The 12,749-nt window shown below is 33.4% G+C and overlaps 2 protein-coding genes across 5 annotated transcripts; one reads left to right on the forward strand and one right to left on the reverse strand.

Annotated features, from left to right (window-relative positions):
- Positions 1-45: 45 nt before the first annotated feature.
- LOC108810017 (putative callose synthase 6) lies at positions 46-2,332 on the reverse strand. Of its 4 annotated transcripts, none has more exons than XR_008944750.1 (5): positions 1,832-2,332; positions 1,368-1,554; positions 787-944; positions 525-714; positions 46-446 (listed from the first exon to the last, which is right to left on the reverse strand). XR_008944750.1 is itself a non-coding variant. In XM_057007722.1 (2 exons), exons 1-2 carry the CDS (start codon positions 689-691, stop codon positions 287-289), a joined length of 327 nt encoding a protein of 108 aa, XP_056863702.1. In that variant the 5' UTR covers positions 692-780; the 3' UTR covers positions 46-286. The 4 variants fall into 4 exon arrangements, 1 of the variants encoding a protein (XP_056863702.1); XR_001942949.2 differs by having other exon boundaries at positions 787-968; positions 1,827-2,331; XR_001942948.2 differs by having other exon boundaries at positions 787-968; positions 1,832-2,330.
- Positions 2,333-9,564: 7,232 nt separating this feature from the next.
- Positions 9,565-11,028, forward strand: LOC130511063 (uncharacterized). Its single transcript, XM_057007881.1, has one exon. The coding sequence runs from the start codon at positions 9,812-9,814 to the stop codon at positions 10,859-10,861; it is 1,050 nt and encodes a 349-aa protein (XP_056863861.1). The 5' UTR covers positions 9,565-9,811; the 3' UTR covers positions 10,862-11,028.
- The last annotated feature ends 1,721 nt before the right edge of the window (positions 11,029-12,749 follow it).

Consider the following 12,749-nt stretch of genomic DNA (forward strand, 5'->3'; position numbering starts at 1 on the left):
GTCTATTTATGCTGTATCGTTATTTCTGTATGTTGACAACTCAAAAACAGAACCATAATCATTGTACTCTTTAGCTAATAGGCAACCAACTAAAAGATGTGGGGCATGAAAAGCGTTGTTCAGTTCCAGGTTCAGAGATCACTCAACAAATTATCCTAACATATGTATAACATATGTATACTAACAAACTGTATTAACAATAATCGATTTATGCTTTTAGAAGGATGTGTTCAAGCCAACACGGTCGCTGACATGGATCACCGTCCATGGCTATTTGGTAGTTACCTTACCAACCCTGACACACTGCGGAACATGCAAGTTTCTTGTACCTCATCAAACTTTTTGCCTCCTTTGAGAAGAAAGAGTAGAAGACCCTAGGAGATTTAGCATCTGCTGTCTCTCCCTTCTCGTCTACAAGTACATGAGCAACCCGCAGTGATAGATACCTAGAAAAAAATTTGACATTGTTAGAGAACATAAATCAAATGATAACTTTCATTGAAATGTATCAAAATTTATCATACTTCAGACATGATCTGCAGAATATTTGTGTTGCAACTTCTGTTGTGGATATCACAGACTTTTTCTGGTTTCCATAGACCTGACAAGAATTAACATAAGTGAACTCGAGATCTGTTAGGGCCTTAGCACGTTCCAGGAAAGCCTCATGATGCTCATCATTGGATGCCATGGCCTGATGTACACTGAACTTGGCTGCAAGAAGTAACAAAAAAAATAGTAAGTTGAAGAATCTCAGTTTTTGCTTCTAATTAGTAAACCACAAACCGTTTTCCCCTGCATCATTCAGATCAGGAGCTTCACCGGACGCAGCACATTTAGCTATCTTCTCATCTTCCCGAAGTTTGAACAGCTGCTCTATTCATGAGCCATAGCCTCAGAAATAAGAGAAGAGTCTTCCAAAAGAGATTGATTCCCTTCCTCCTCTGCCCAAAGCATGTCTCCGTAACCTTAGTTATAGTAACCGTAATGACATCAAAAGGTTAAGAATTTGGAAGGTTACAAAATCTCATCATTGACATGTTTTACATATCACCTAAAAAGTAGGGTCTCATCATTGACATCTCTACCAAACACCAGCATTTCAATATTTTACTTGAAGCAATGTATTATTCTAATAAGATTATCTTAGAAGAGCATCAGGATCAGAAGGGAGCCAAGTGCTTTAAAAGCAGCACGACAATCACCAGAATGGAAACCAGTTTGGATCCCAATGATCCTAAAACATTTCGTCTTTCCGCACCAATGCATCTTAGACTCATTTGAACATTTCTCATGTTTCTTATCGACACAATGTGCTACATGACAAACATTGAGGAAAAAGAAGAGTAGAGAAGGAAACAGCGAACCTTCTTAACAACAACAATGAGTCAATGACAGCGTCCTTGGACATGAGTCTTGGGCCTTGACTCCAGTGTCGTATCTGGAGGACTGAGGACAGTAAGAACAGTCCTCACTGCAACCTCTAGTCTTTATGGAGAGGAGAGTACATTGCTGTACTTCCCTGAAGTTATGGACATGCCTATGAACCTGCGCCTGAAACCCCACACACACAAATATATCATTACCAAGTAGTAAAAGACAAAGAACAATCAAGATGAAGAATGCCGACACTTATAATCTCAGATAAGATTCGTCGAATGTTCCGGCAAATGCATTTCAGTGAGATTGAAGCTCAAATAAACATGTTCCAACAAACTTTAAAAAAAAACAGTACTTTCCACAAAAATAAAAGCTTTGTCTGAATCAGAGGAGGAAGAGCAACAAAGAGTGGGGAAGGAGAGAGAGAGATAGATAAAGGAGGGAACCTTACTCCATGAAAGAGGAGGTCAAGAACAGGGAGTCATAGACGGCTTTGATTTCATCTTTGCTTCAGTCATTTCTCGATCTTCACGATTCGTTCTTGAACCGAACACTCGTGAAGTGTCTTTAGATACGCCACACGGTAAACGGAAGAAGATTTGCCGGAGGAACTGATTGCGAAGATAGATCCGGCGACTCCATGAAAAGAGAGACGAAGGAGAAGAGTAAGATAGCCACGTCGATACCAGATGAAGCAGAGTGGTGTTAATGACTCTTCGAAGGTTTGCTGTAGTAGGAAGGAGTTGCAGGGTCGGAGGAAGATGCGGTGGTAAAGCAGTGGGAGAAAAGTGGCAATCTTCAATATTAAAAGAGATATCGATTTTTTCAATGCAGAAAACCTAAATCCTCCGGTTCTGAAGATTCATCTTACTCTCAACCTGTTCATATTTTGTGATTTGAAATGAAGGAAACGAAAACGTCGATGAAGAAGGAGAAGGGTCGATGAAAAAGAAAACGGAGAGGTCGAAACAAAAATAATTAAAAGAAATATATAAATGGGACCACAGCCATTAAAATAATCTGACGTGGCTGTTCTTAGAAGAGAGAAAACTCAGGCATTATATATATAATTTAATAGAAAATTACCTATAGATATGTAAAGAACCAATTCTTTGCATCTATGCTGAGATTTGTATGCACGTAGGAAAACACAAAACAAAATAGCATCTCTGTACTTTTCATTTGTTCAGAAAGCACTGTAAGAATGAAGAGAACCTCCGTCGATGATAATTGGCGAATATTTAAGAACAACGATTAACAAATATAAGGTCAATTGTGTGCTTTCGTACATCGTTCATCATCAGAAAGTAAACGTATAGTTAACCAAAAAGTTTTTGTTTATGTTATCATTAGTTCATGGCCTTTTTTCCAAAAGTCTCCATTTTTTATTTCATAAATCTTTGTTTTGAGCAGGAAGTCTTGAAGCAACGTAACAGAGAGGTACGTTTTGAGTCCGACAGTGAACAGCTAATCAAGCTGATAAGGGATCAAGAAGATTGACCAGCCATGGCCCCTGAGTTGGACGAGATTAAAACCTTATCAACTGAATTTAGTGATTTCTCAATGGCATATACTCCGAGATCTTTGAACGTCCGTGCGGACTCTCTAGCGAAAGGGGGAAGATCACGTGTATTTGGGTCCTCGTTTGTAAACTGCTTTGCACCAGTTTGGCTAGCTCCTTACGCTGGCCAAGAAGCTGCTAACTAGTTCGTTTGATGTTTTATTTCCGATGTCAAAAAAAAAATCTTTGTTTTTGTATCATATAAAATAGATATCTGCATATATGTATGTGAAATAGTCTCCATTTATTTATGTATTTTATATGTTGAATCATTTACGTGTATATATATCATATAATCAGTTTTTATAAAAATAATATCTGCATATATGGATGTGAAAAATGACTATTAGGACATCTCCAACCTCATTCTATTTTCTACACTAAACTCTATAATAGAGTAAAATCTTCTCCAACCTCACTCTATATACTACTCTAAAATAGTGTAACTCTATTTTCTACTCTATATTTGGAGTGACTCTTTTCTCACTCTATTATAGAGTGAAACTTTTTTATTTATACTTTAATCCTTTTATTCTTTAATCTTTTTGTTTATAACTATTTATGTAATTTAATTATGCAAACATCACATTAACATCTTCAGCACAATATATATGAATGATTGAATCTTATTATTATTAGCCAAAGAAAACAAACAGTAAAATTAAAAATAGTTTTATAAAATTAACCAAAGAAAACAAATACTAACATTAAAAATAAGTACTTCAAAATTCGTTAATTGATCATTTGTAAAAAGATACACTAATGGTGATGCTTAAGTTAAATGTATTATATTTTAATATAATGTAATGTAATTTTTAAGATAATAAATGTTTGATATCAATATATATTTTATAAGAATTTTATGAAGTATAAAATATAATGGATCAATTTGTAAAGTTTGTAAGTAAAAGACATCAATCATAAAATAAAAAAGAATAAATTTAAGAATTTCATTTTTAAAGTGAAATATAGAGTAAACCATTGGAGAGAAACTTCACTCTATTTTAGAGTTACTCTATTTTAGTGTAAAATCTACTCTAAAATAGAGTAAACCATTGGAGATGGTCTAATAAAAGTATATTGTTTCTGTATCAGAGGAATTAGTATTCTATCAAATGTATGTATATTCCTTTAAAATCCATCATAAAAAGAATTGGTTAAATGCATTAAAATCTCATCAAATATTTTAAATTACTGCAAATTTTTTTGCTTATGAATTCTTTCAGATTCCGTTACATTCATGGATTGAATACCACCCCCTAAATTATATTACTATGATTTTGATTTTTAAATAATCAGCTGCTTACACCATTTTATTCAAAAATCAATATTTTTGTAAGGTAGCAAACCAATTGTTCTATCTTTTCTTCAGCTAACATCATTCTATAACATCATCAGTTGTGTAGTGCCGATTATGCAACAGTCGATACCAAAAAAACAATTTCTGGTCATTGTTATTAACGTCAATCTCCAAAGTCTTACTTTACAACCAAAAGCTTCTTTGGATGGAATTTAGAGAAAGATAAAGTTTGTGACCGTAGAAGCAAAATCTAAGATATCAAGCAAGTAAAGGTAAAGAGAAACAATAAGGGACTTCAGCTACCAAAATAAAAAGAGGACTGGTCACAAGACAATAAACTGGAATCAATTACATATCGACACATGTTAATGCTTGACCTAACCCTAGCCCTATATAAGGTAAAACGGGTCATCGTTAATGTCGGCAAACATCTTTTAAGACAAGTAGACAAGACCTGATTTGACAAAATGTTTCGAGTCTTACTCAAGCGTCTTCCCATCTCTCGTTTCCCCTGTTCACTCACCCGCTTTCGCCCATTTCCTTGTTCTCCATGTTCACTCACACGCTTTCCTCATCACCACTCTCCTCTCTCACGCCCATTTCCCCTCTCTCCTCTGTCAAACCGCTGTCCCATCAACATGTTATGTTTTATGTTAATTAGGTTTCTTTAAGAATCTTAAAATTATACAATTATTATTAATATCCTTTTTATTTGCAGTTATGGATGAATATTGACTAAAAGTAAAACAATAATAATGAAACACAACAATTCAGTATATAAGATAAATAATCTAATGACACACTACCAACATTTAAGACCTTTAAATTCAGGTTTTAATTATAAGTCTTGGATATGACAATAGATACATCTTTTATCATTACATGATCATACCCACTGTGAAGTGTCTAATACATGACATATATTTACATTCACCAGACTAAGATGTGCACTATAATTGTACATCACAACAATTCACTTACAAAATAACTAGTTCTTTGATAAAGAAAAAGTTAATTAGTCCAGTTATACGCTATCAACATTCAAGGTCTTCTTCTAATATTTGATTTTGACTATTTTATGTTGCTTATGTGCCTAATGAAAAGAGAAAAAAAATTATCCTTTTAATCTATTTATATGAACTCAAGTTTAATAAACAATTGAATGTATTTTAATGAATGATGAATGATCGTGGACTCTAAAGATCTAAAATCACAAAGAAATATTCAAATCAGCATGTGGTACATAAACATTATCCACTTTGTCTGACAAAGAATGATAGAGAATTATAAACATTATCCACTTTCCTCTCATTCCTCACTCTCCTCTGACAATATATTTTCCTCTCATTCCCCTCTCCTCTCTCAAGATGTTTTCCACTCTCTCCTAACTCGCGCATCTCACGCCCCTTTCCACTCTCTCCTATCTCACGCGTCTCTCTCAAACAGTTTATTCTGATTTTACTTTTTTTTTCTTGGATGTTACTCTGTAATATTTAATATTTATTCTCTCTCTTGATCCTTCTTTATTTTCTTCACAACTGTAACATGATCTCCGATTCTCGCTCTTCGAGAAGATTGTTGGACTGGATGTCTTTGAATCTTTTTCTTTTTTATCTTTTTGAATCTTAAATCGGACAAAGCGGTTGTTGGAGAGAAGTAAGCCTCCCGCATTTCTCATGGATTCCGATGTCTGTGAAGGCCATGCTTTTCTTTTTAAAGGCGGCAATATTTTGGATTGAAACTATTTCATTAAATGATGGTGTGGTGGCCCTTGTAGAGGTCAAGTATCAATGGGAGAGACAAAAAAAAAGATGGTCCCAATCATAACGTTCGTACAGTTATTCTTTGTCTTCTTCTTGTGATGTACAATTAGTGTACACATCTTAGCCTGGTGAGTGTAAATATATGTCATGTATTAGACACTTCACAGTGGGTATGATCATGTAATGATAATAGATGTAGCTATTGTCATATTCAAGACTTGTAATTAAAACTTGAACTTAAAGATCTTAAATGTTGGTAATGTGTCATTAGATTCTTTATCTTATACTAGGGTCGGCCCGCCCTTCGGGCGGGATGTATATTTTATAATTGAAACAATTATAGTAAAAAACATTTATATATATTTGTTTGTTCTATATAAAAATATACATATTAGTTAGATTTATACATACTACTGTAACAGCATTCTAAATAAGACATGCTTTATGAACATGAGGGTTGTAGTTTATTTGTATTGAAAATGGACAGTTATATAAATATATCTGTCTCCATACTTACTGATAAAAATGTTTCATTTTGATTATCATTACTATAAACATTGTACTCAGTGAAAATATATACATATGCTGTCTCTGTTTACGTAGTCAACACGCTTAAATATTAATAACATCTCTGATTCACAGTGGACATATACATTATCAATTCTAATACATCTCTGTAAGTGTTGGTGTAACGAAAAATACAAAAATAAGATATAGATATTGGTGATCCAATCGTATTCAGGGGTCCGAGTATTCTCGGTGCTTGACATTTTGGTATCTTCGGGTGAACAGAGGAGAGCACCCGTACCTCGTCGGAAACCAACCTAAACCCTAAACCCTACGAATGGGTAAGCAAATGACCAAAATAATATAAATATATCTTAATTTATGATAAAAGTTTTAAAATAAACTTAGCTGCTTCGTGATTTAAAATAAAATAACTTTGACTATTTTTTAAAATAAAATTAAGTTTAATATTTTAAAATATTCATTCATTTTTCAATTATTTTTTTTAAAATGTCTCTAGATGCATAAATTATAATAGGTTCAACATTAGTAATTTGTATAATTTTTAACTATATATGTAGATGATGTCATATCAAAAAAGAATTATAAAGAAAAAAGAATTAGAAAACAATAGTTAATATATATATATATATGAGTAAAACAATAAGAAGGTGAGATGTGAACAAAAATGATTACAATAGAGAGAATTTTATTTTATTGATATAGATATCATAGCATGTAAATAATTGAGTTTCACAAAATAATTACAATAGTTTCATAAAGTACTTAATATATTCAAATGTGTATTGTTCAACAAAATGTGTCTGGATCTTAAACATTTGTCAAAATATACCAAAAAATTATTTACATGTGTCAATGTTAAGTTTCTTAATTGTTATCTATTCCATATAAAATAAAACTATATGTCAAAGAAATTGGAATACTATTTAAGCAAGAAAAAAAGAAATTGGAATACTTATATCCTTGATTGAATAACAACCCCTTATATGTTGTCCTTCATCAATTTGACTTATGCTGATTTTCTAAAAGTTATAAATTGTCACGTACTCCATAACTTTTTTGTATGTTGGTTTTTTCAAAGAAACGAAATAACTTTGCAAATATGTATTGACTTTAAGTTTCATTTCGAAATTGAACGTATGCGTCATATTAATGTTGCTGAATCGAGTGGTGTTACTAAAAAAGTTTATATGAAAGATTAGCACATGACTTTTTAATTGTATTATTAAAAGATTGACGCATAAGAGTAGCCATTTTTTTCTCTCTAAAATGTCATGTATTAAATAACAGAATAAATATTTTTCTAGTCAGTAGTAACATATATGTCATGTGGATTTAAGGGGGTGTTATTGAATCATGGAATTGAAAACAGGTATTGGAATTTAAGTATGCAAGTACTTCAATGGAAAAAATATCCCACGTCCCTTTTCCTTCAGAATATTCATAAAAGAGGTAGGATTTGTTTTAGTTAAAAAAACACAATGAATTCCATTAAAATCCATCATAATTGAATTCTAAAAACATCTAAAAAATATTGAACAACAGAATATTTCAATGGATTTAAATTCTATCTAGCAAATACTCAATCCAATAACACTAGATTTAGGCCTGGATTTAAATTACACTCAATTCTATTAAATTACTCTATTGAATAACACCTCTTATATGTGTCCAAAATTTGGAAATGCGAAGGGATATAAGATGTGTGAACTTATGTGTATAAAATTAGAAATACTTCGTAATAACTAAACATGACATAAATGGAGGGGGACCATATAAGTAGAAGAATTCAGAATTGGAGAAACAAAAGATAAAGACAGAACTGTGTAATAAATTTAGACGAGAGAAAAGACACGATCGAGTAATCAAAACTTTGGACCACCTTTTGTGTGCTTCTCTACGTCTCTTACTTTCGATCACGTTACAGATTACACATCTTCGTATGATTATGAAAGATGTGGAAATAAGATTTGGTTTATCGTATCGTCATGTCTTGGTCTACTTTTCACATGTTTTATCCCTCAAAAGATATGAGCAACAGAATATCTAAAAACGATTGATGTGTCTAGGTCAAGCCCGACTAATCCAGAAAGTGAGCATATCTTTCGGCAGGAGAGTAATAAGCAGTTCAAATAACATAAAACTACGCATACTCATGGACCGGCTTCAACCATATAATATGATAAAAATGCTCTCAAAATCATATAAGTTTTTTTTTTTGAACATTCAATCATATAAGTTAATCCCATTTTAGACGTGACTACGATTTTTGCATGGTTGGTTGGCCCCTATCAAACGGAAGCCGATGAATTTCCTAATTAACAAAACTAAAGGATAAGTAATATTTAATACACTAACATGCATGGGTCCGGGACTTATAAGAGAGCAATAACATGGGAAACAACTAGGGTATTTTGCATAGTAAATGTATTTACTTTTTCCTTCTTGTCAACCATCAATGTTTATGTGGAAAGTAGAACCAACATGATATAGATTTTAGCTTCTTTTTTGTGAAAAAAAAAAGATTTAGTTACAAGTTTTTAGTGGTATTAATTTAACTACGAGTTCAAAGTTTACAAGTTACAGTTTCGATCATTGAGAGAGAGCTTAAGACATGCTCTGGGTTTTGACTAGAAAAGATTCTAAGTTTTCTCGAATTAAACTAAATTTTATTCATCAATTATTATATTTTTGGAGTCAGATTCAGATTTCAGACTAAACTACTTTATCCTAAAATCAAATTTGATATAATGATGTTACATTCCACATTTGCGCAGCTCGATATCAAATACACCAGATCTTCAAGTTTTAAATTTTAGTTCCTACAAAGATAAAAAACAAAGAGATGTCCTTAAAACGCCAATATTTTTAACATCAACGGTCATTTATACAACATGAAATAAAACTATTCTTCATACAAGGTAAAAATAGCTAGAAAGACATGTGGAATAATGGATTCCAAAATAATAACAAAAAATAATTATAGACTTATTTTATTAAAGATACGAATGAGAAGAAGAGAAGTTTGCAACGGTACAGATCAGAAGTCCCACGTGCACTTGGGGGATCTCGACGACGCATTTCTCTTACAAACCCTGCACGCTCCTCTCTCTCTCTCTCTCTCTCTCTCTCTCTCTCATTTCACTCACAAACAAGTAATCTCTCTCTCTCATCTCCTTCATTACACACAGAAACAGAGGAACGAGAGAGGACTCATCAACGAGTTTAGTTTTTCTTCATCATCTTCTTCTTTCCTACGTCCTTGTTTAATCTTTTGTAATGGTTGACCTCAAAGACCAAGACATGGGAGAAGGGATGCAATGCATAACACATCCTTACACAAAGAACCCAGGTGGGATCTGTCCATTATGTCTCCAAGAGAAGCTCGGTAAGCTCGTCACTTCCTCTTTCCCTCTCCCTAAAATAAACCACCTCTCTTCTCCTCCTAAAGCCTTCTCTCCTTCGACCAACTCTCTTGCTCTATCTCTCTCATCGGGAAGGGACAGCAATAACAACAACAACCTCCCGTTTCTTCTGGCCAAGAAGAAGAGTATGCTCGCAGCTTCTTCATCCTCTTCCTCTTCTTCGGCTAATCTTATCTATAAGAGAAGCAAGTCAACGGCTGCTGGTTACGGTGAGGGTTTCAACCAGAGGAAACGAAGTGGTTTCTGGTCGTTTCTTCATCTCTACTCCTCCAAACACCAACTCGCATCCACCACTAAAAAAGTCAGCCATTCTTCTAGGCCAAGAAACCAGAGAACAGAGACAACAGAGACACCCAAGAGGGTCCTTGGTGGAGGAGGTATTGATGTGATAGTAGATGAGAGTCCTAGTAACAAAGTGGTTGTAGAAACGCCAACAAACAGTGTTGGCAGTGGTAATGGATCTTCTTTTGGGAGGAAAGTGTTGAGGTCTAGATCTGTTGGGTGTGGAAGCAGAAGCTTCTCTGGAGACTTCTTTGAGAGGATCTCTAATGGGTTTGGAGATTGTGCCTTGAGAAGGATTGAGTCACAGAGAGAACCCACAAAGGTTATTAGTAATGGTGGTGGTGGTGGTGAAGCAGCTGATGATGCCATGAGTGAAATGGTGAAATGTGGTGGTATCTTTGGTGGGTTTATGATTATGACATCATCATCATCAGCAGCATCATCAACAGTTGATCATCATCATAAGATGGGGAATAGAAGCTGGGGATGGGCTTTTGCTAGTCCAATGAGAGCCAAGACTACTACTCATAGAGGTCGTACTATTACAGAGTCTTCAACTACTGACAAGAGCACACCTCCAAACTTGGACTCAATTCCTCCCTTGGTTGCTATGAAAACCTAAGAGAGAGAGATACACTACAAAGTACTTTTAATTTCTATATCTTATTTCATTCATGTGTTTAGTTAGGCTGTTCTTTTGTTCTTTAGACACTGGTTTTGATCTTTTGAGTTCAACTAGTAATGTAATATGACACTATTTTCTATTTATGCTACTATGTTCATCTTCGTGATTATAAAAGCTTGTAACCTTTAGGATACAATTTCTGTTTTGTCTTGTTTTTCCTATGATTATGTTCTTTTTAATGGATCATTATTATGTAATAAACATTAAACAACGCCTAATTTTGTCTTGTAGTAGTATTATGTTTGTATCAAAACCCACTTGAAAAAGCAGTCAACAGGTTTTAGGATTTTGAGTATTAATAAATGAGTGGAATCAAAAGGCCACATGCATTATGATTCCAACACTCAATAGTTTAATCTTTTTATTTTGTTCTGGAGACCCACAAATTACAAGTAAGACATGCAACAACAAGAAGTCAACAACATCTACAACAATTAATCAATTTGGTTAGATCACAACCAGCTAATTTGTATATAACATAACAATAAATGCAAAGCCAACATATAGTTTGCTGGCCGACCAAAATTGTTAGGAATATTTTTTTTTTGAAACTAAAATTGTTAGGAATATTAACATTAACAAATTCATATTTGATAATGAGATGATATAGTTAATAAAGTTTACAAAAAAAAATGATATAGTTAATAAGTGGGATTTTTTTTTCTTCAGATATAAGTTATAACAGCAGTGTTGTGATACCAGAAATAAATTCTGATTGATAATCAGATGAAATAATGTGTGGAAGTGATGGTCCGGGACAATGACATCAAAAGTGGTCCACGAGGGTGAAAAAATAAAGACTAACAATTCTGCAGAGTGACAGAAGGGAAAAAGGCTGCCTTCTGACACAACTCTGTTCATATAAACTATTTTGATTATATATGATTTTTTGTTTGTTCTTCTTCATGGGGACCCAAATTTGTACTTGTCATACATAATCCAAAAACCTGTAGAAAAATAGATATTTCAGACGTGACCACGTGAATACGATCAATATCCCGCTGTGAAATATTTATGAAGCATCTTTTAAATCCAAATGTAGTAGAAGTAGAACCCATTGCGATCTTTAAAAACTATTGAGTCCTTCCATTTCGCAATAATTGTTATCTTATACTTGTTGTTCTTTTTGTTACTATAAAGTGAAAAAAATGTCATTACACTATGTAGTCTCTTTTCAGGCTAGAGGCACTATTATATATGTTCTGATGCAGGTACTTGATTGTCTGATTATCACGTAACTTCTAAACATTGATGTATACATATTTTTTGGTTGCATAAGTTGGAATGGAGCAAGCATGCTTGATTTTCGTATTCATGATTAAAGAGTGTTTTCAGGGCCATCGGTTCTGTCTACAACCTTCTTAGAGCCAATCTAGGTACTCAAATATATTCCATTCAAGATCATAGATACTTTCAAAGTCAATATCTATCTACACAAGTTAAATGGGATGACTCAACTACAATCTTACATATTTATGCCATGTAAACATGTTCAAGATCATAGATACTTTCAAAGTAAATATCTATCTACACAAGTTAAATGGGATGACTCAACTACAATCTTACATATTTATGTCATGTAAACATGTACAAGTATCACAATAAACTTAGAAACCTTGATTCTAAGTAATAAGTTTGGTGAGAGTAGTAAGTTTAAAAATCTTGATTCAACCACATTATTTTAAATTTGGGAAAATCGCATAAAAAACTCTCAAAGTGTCACTTACTAGCACTTCAAACCTTGAAGTTTTTTCACTAACACTTTTAACCTTCAAAGTGACATTTGTATCATAAAAAACCTCCAAAGCAAAAAGTTGACCGGTTC

The sequence above is a fragment of the Raphanus sativus genome, chromosome 4 (genome assembly GCF_000801105.2).
Source record: "Raphanus sativus cultivar WK10039 chromosome 4, ASM80110v3, whole genome shotgun sequence".
Classification (NCBI taxonomy): domain Eukaryota; kingdom Viridiplantae; phylum Streptophyta; class Magnoliopsida; order Brassicales; family Brassicaceae; genus Raphanus; species Raphanus sativus.